Source organism: Pundamilia nyererei, unplaced genomic scaffold (assembly GCF_000239375.1).
Source record: "Pundamilia nyererei isolate P.nyererei 1_Seehausen unplaced genomic scaffold, PunNye1.0 scaffold00592, whole genome shotgun sequence".
NCBI lineage: Eukaryota > Metazoa > Chordata > Actinopteri > Cichliformes > Cichlidae > Pundamilia > Pundamilia nyererei.
In genome coordinates, this window is record NW_005187993.1 from 38,581 (window position 1) to 44,195 (window position 5,615).

Genomic DNA, 5,615 nt, shown 5'->3' on the forward strand with positions numbered 1-5,615 from the left:
CCCCAAAACAAAACAAAAAAAAACCTTACTGTCACTTATTTAGAAACAATTTCAAGATATAAAGTCCAGTGAGAAAGCATTTCCCCCTTTCTGATTCCTTATTGGTCACACATGTCTCGGGTCACCAAATAAATTTACAAACCTATCTGGTCCTGTGTGAAACGATCTGCAATCCAGCATTTACAAGAACTGCCAATGAGTCTTTCAGATCACTGTGGAGAGATGTGGTCCACATTAACAGCCTGTTGTTTAAGGTCACACCACAACATCAATCCCAGTTAAGCCCCGTTTCTTGAGATCGTGGCATGATGTGCCTCTTTTTGAGGTTTTGTAGCTTAGTTTACTTTGTCAAACAGGTTTCATTTCAGTAATTTTTTGATTCAGCAGATTGTAAAATAAACTGTTTCTCCCTCGTTCACACAGAGCCAGGTAGATTTGGACAGATTCCCACGTAATAAATAAAATTATTATAAAACTTTTCTTTTAATTCATGTTAATCGTGTCAAATGCAAAAAAGTAAATGTAAGATTATAAAAAAAGATGGAGAGGAAGAAAATCAGGGCAAGGACAAAAACTTTTTCGCAGCACTGCATAACTGTGGTTAAAAGTTCACATAGACTCATTATAAGCATGAAGATGTACAGACGTCTGTAATGATTTATATACTGGAGTTTCTCTGATCCACACAGGGTCACAGGTGTGCACACAGCCCAGGAGCCCCTGACTGTACGAAAACTAAATTATAATTGCAGTTGTTTTTCAGTGTTCACTTGCAAATACATTTTATTAAGATAACAAACATAGATCAGTTCGATTCTCTTACCCAGGACTGAGGTCTGCAGACTCTCCTCTGCCCTCCTCTTCCTCCATCATCTTCTTCTGAGAGGTCCACCACAAACACACAGCTGCTGTGAAGCTTCCTCCTCACTCAAACTACCGACTTAATAACAACAGATAGTATTTTATGACAATTATAGATCCTTTATAAAATATCTACGGTAGATGATCTCAAACTTTTGTTTACAAGTGATACAGTTTGCTGGTTCCAGCACCTTCAGTTAATAAATAATGAAATGTGATGGCAGTTTAAATCAAAATATTTGGAGGAACAAGTGACAGAGATCTATAAAGATCACGAGACAAGGAAGCAATGCCTGGAGGTACCAGGAAATTATTAATATAAATTTTACTGATCATTTCTACTCCTTCAGTAAATGATCTAAACCTGATGACAGCCAGAACCCTGACTTTGAGCTCAGCACAGCTGTTGGTCAGATCGTCCTGATGTTTCCGGAAAGAATCATCCTGGTTCCTCATGAATTTTGACCCATTTCCACTCTCATACTAACACTCGTCACATCATCCAGCACTTCCTGCTTTAAATCAGCCCAACCACTTTAAACACGTCCCTGTCAGGATCCACAGCAGCTGAACACATGAAACACGAATTCACTGCCTTCAGAATGAATCATGCCACCATGCTGAGCAGGCACAGATGTGGTCAAAACATGCAGGTACAGGTGTTTACACTCACCCTGTCGCAGCTCTGTCTCCAAACAGACCCTGAACTCTGTTACTTCCTGTTTTCATGTATCTCAGTCATGTTTGCTCCTCCCCTCTCATTTACAGGAAGTCTCTCCCTCTCTTTGCTTGAACAGGAAGGATTTCAGTGTTTTTGGTCAGCCTATCAATGCTTTACTTAATCTTTCAGTTTAAATGTGGTAAATAAAATAAAGCTTTTGTTCAGACTCACAGGAAACGGGAATCCAGCTGAGCAGGACGTCCTGCAGGGTTACCTGTGTGCCTTCAGAGGCTCAGTCAGAGACTTCTGGGAAACAGTTTGTTAACCAAACCCTTGTTCCAGAGTGCAGGCTCAGTGACACTCGCTGAATTTGTTCCTGTGAGATGAGGGACAGTCCTGTCCACACTTCCCAGGGTAAATGACTCTGTGAAGGTAACCTGCTGGCTGACGGCAAACTCCGCCCTTCACTGCACCTAAACAACCTGACACTCACTTTCATTTCCTCATTCCTCAGCCTGTCAGCCTTCTCTGCACTCACGACTGCAGCAGTGATTAAAACATCTGTGTGAACTTGTTATTCTTATTAATGTGAATATTTGTTATTAAGTCAAGACACACACACAGAGCCAAGCCCATTTTAATTAAAATTATTATCTTATGGGATTTTAAACAGAGGCTTAGCCAAAGTACATACACATTTATTTGATTACAACTAGGGTCGGGTATCAGCACCGATTTCTATAATCGATTTGATTCAATTCAATTTTGACTCAGACAGAAATATTATAATTCTGATCATTTATCACTACATTTTTAAAATATATTATACATAGATATAAAATATGGATATTTTATATCTATGTATAAAAACAAAGCCGAGGATTTATCGGAGGACAAAACAGAAAACCATGAAGCAGATTTTCCTGTTCTGGCTTTTTATAGCAGATATCCCTAAAATGATTCTGCCGTCGAACAAAAACTGAAAACCACGAATCAACATCTGAACATGACCTGTTGCTGCTGAAGTGAAGCAGAGCAAAGTTGCAGAGGGTTGATTAGAGACAAAGCTGAGAGTTTGTAATTTGGCATAAATTAAAAAAATATAAATTTCTTTGGTATCGAACAGCAGAAATGAGACTTTGTTTTAGGTCATTTAAAAATAAACAAACAAACAAAAACAGAGGCCAACAGCACTGAACACAACAGTAGACTGGTGCGTAATAACCAAGAGAATAATGCAGAAAACAGAGATTTGAGATGGGAAACTGTTCTTGAAGTACACTGAGAGAGAGAGAGATGTGCAGGAAGTGTGATTTTATTGTGGTGGAAGAAAAACAGCCAAAGTCAGAGGGAATCCATGACGATGTTTATGTGAAGCTTAGTTTGGATCTTCTTTTGTTGCTGGTTCAGTCAAATTTGGTTGGAGTGACGAAACCTGCAGCTTCGGAATCTGTGAGCTGTCGGCTGTATGCGCCGTTGGGTGAACGATTCACACTTTGTGTTTACGTCTTCGTGTGGATTCTGTTTGTTTGCTCTCATTTACAGTTTTAGCTGTTTGGTGGTTGTTAAATGGTTTGTGAGCGTTAAACTGAGATTCTGGCATTTCTGGTAAAATACATTTATATTTAAATATTAATCTAGGATTTAATGAATTGATATTGTGTTATTCAAGCTAAAATCGATTTTTTTAAACCCACCCCCTAACTACAAGCACAAAACTCACAGAAGACAAAGTGACAATAATAATAACTTCATTTAAACAAAAAGAAGAATTTTCTTTTTTTACAAAAACATGGAGTTCACAGCCAACACGACCGGGATGCTAATTAAACTCTAACAACGAACAAACAGTAAAAAGTAACAACATTTATTCCATGATGAAAACAAGACGATAACAAAAACCAAACCAGGATGAAATGTACTGATACTTTTGTCAGTGTGTATAAAAATGAGATAATAATGTTGCGGAGAGATGAGGTCCAATCAGAACCAACCAAGCTGCGGAGAGACAAAAAGAGGGCAGGTATCTCTGTGCATCTTACTGGCTGTCAGCTACATCCAGCTTTATCTCCTGCAAAGATCAACACAGACAACAGCCATCACCATCATCTTTAGCTAAATCAAGCTCTGGGATATACTGCATACATAATAATATACATGTAACACAGTGTTGCTGAAATCAGCAGTGACTCACTCCACTCTTAAGTCTGGAGTCTCCACAAGATCAGACAGCTGCTTCACGTCTAAATCCTTCAGGTTGTTGTACTTCAGGTCCAGCTCTCTGAGATGAGAGGGTTTGGACTTCAGAGCTGAAGCCAGAGAAGTACAGCTGATGTGCGACAAGCTGCAGCTCCTTAAACTTTAAAAACATGCAAGTTTATTTATCAGCGTTTCAAACACCTGAAGCCAACATGCAGTTTCAAACAGTGAAAAAGACCTCTCATTAATACGGCCGACAACATGTTACTTCCTCTAAAACACCCTTATGCCAGAACTCATGCAGACTAATTACATGTCAGGAGAAAAGCTAGTGCTAGAGCACAGAGCCTACATACTTCATGCAGGACAACGTTATTATTTTCAGTTTGTCTACTTTAAGATAAAGCTGGAAGGCTATAAAAGTGTAAGGACATATTTATCTCTGAATATTTCAGCCAGTACAGTTTTTATGGATTAAAATCACAAATCATGAGACAATCTTACAACTGCTACTCTGAGAAGTGTCTACGATTGGATGAAAATCACTGAAAACAACAGATTTTACAGTGAAGACTCAGTGGGGTCAGTATAACAGTCATATCTGCAACTGTCACATATTCATTTCAGCAACAACTAAATTGTGATGTCTGACCTCAGTTTCTCCAGCGTACAGCAGGGACGCTCCAGAAACCCACACAGATGTTTCACTCCTGCATCCTGCACATTGTTGTTACTCAGCTCCAGATGTTTCAGATGGGAGGGGTTGGACGTCAGTGCTGATGCTAGATATGCACAGCTGATCTCTGACAAACCGCAGAGACTGAAACTGAAGGGATTTGAAAATATGAAGTGAATTAAAAAGGACAAACTGTCTGCTCCCCCAACCAAACTCTCTATATGTCATTAGTGTGGTCATCTGATTGATCTACTACCTTAGTTGATATTCAACCCACAGTCAACTTTCACTCACAATATTGTCGGACAGAAACATGACAGACTCTGACCTGAGTGTCTCCAGATTACAGTCTGGACTCTGCAGAAATCCACACAGCATCTTCACTCCTGAGTCCTGCAGGTTCATGTTATAGTTCAGGTCCAACTCTCTCAGATGGGAGGGGTTGGACTTCAGAGCTGAGACCAGATGATCACAGCTGGTTTCTGATAAACTGCATGAATCTAATCTGAAAAAAAGAATAAAACACAACAGAAGTTATTTTACTTCCATGAAGCAAAAGAGTACACAGTGAACGTCTCTGTGAGTGCTGCGAGTTTCATTTATACACTTCTTTCAATGTCACCCTGGGAAAAGATATGTGTGTGATACTCTTACACTCACACATGAGTCTAACTGAGCTCTGGATAACAGAGAGCAGAGGAGCCACAACAAGGCCCGAGAGGACAGAGACAGAGGGACACATGTCTTCAGCTCACTGTAGAGAGTGCCGTATAACTTTAAAACAAAAAACTGGGATATACCTAAATGATCGGTCTACAGATGACGCTGATAACCGAAAACATCCGTTAAAAACCAAACAAACAATTAACCAAAAATGGATTCTAGTATAAAATAAAAAAAAACGACCTGCAAAGATAAAAATGATCCAAAGTGTTTAATCCTCCTTCAGCGTAAAGATGGATGAAAGTCCTAAATCACACTGTGAAGCCAGAGTGATACAGACGGACACAGCCGCAGGAAAAACAGGAAATAGGAAGGAAATCTGCCTCTGATAATATCCTTGGATTTCAAAGTTTAAAAGCATTCATACGGGGTTAAGGAAGGATTCTGATACTGATTCTGAATACAAATCCATCCATGACCCTCTACTCCGCCTTTGCCTCCGCGAACACATCGGACTACAAACACGCACATTACCAACTCCGGAAGACGATCAAA

At 39.6% G+C, this 5,615-nt stretch overlaps 1 protein-coding gene across 1 annotated transcript in view; it reads right to left on the reverse strand.

Moving 5' to 3' along the window:
* Nucleotides 1-3,188: 3,188 nt before the first annotated feature.
* The window catches only part of LOC102205238 (ribonuclease inhibitor-like), a 42,748-nt gene continuing 40,321 nt past the window's right edge, over nucleotides 3,189-5,615 (reverse strand). The window contains exons 4-7 of the mRNA XM_005754558.1: nucleotides 4,726-4,902; nucleotides 4,374-4,547; nucleotides 3,717-3,881; nucleotides 3,189-3,593 (exon numbers count right to left, since the gene is read on the reverse strand). Coding sequence (XP_005754615.1) covers nucleotides 3,587-3,593; nucleotides 3,717-3,881; nucleotides 4,374-4,547; nucleotides 4,726-4,902 — 523 coding nt within the window. The 3' untranslated portion in view covers nucleotides 3,189-3,586. The remainder of the gene's footprint in view (nucleotides 3,594-3,716; nucleotides 3,882-4,373; nucleotides 4,548-4,725; nucleotides 4,903-5,615) is intronic.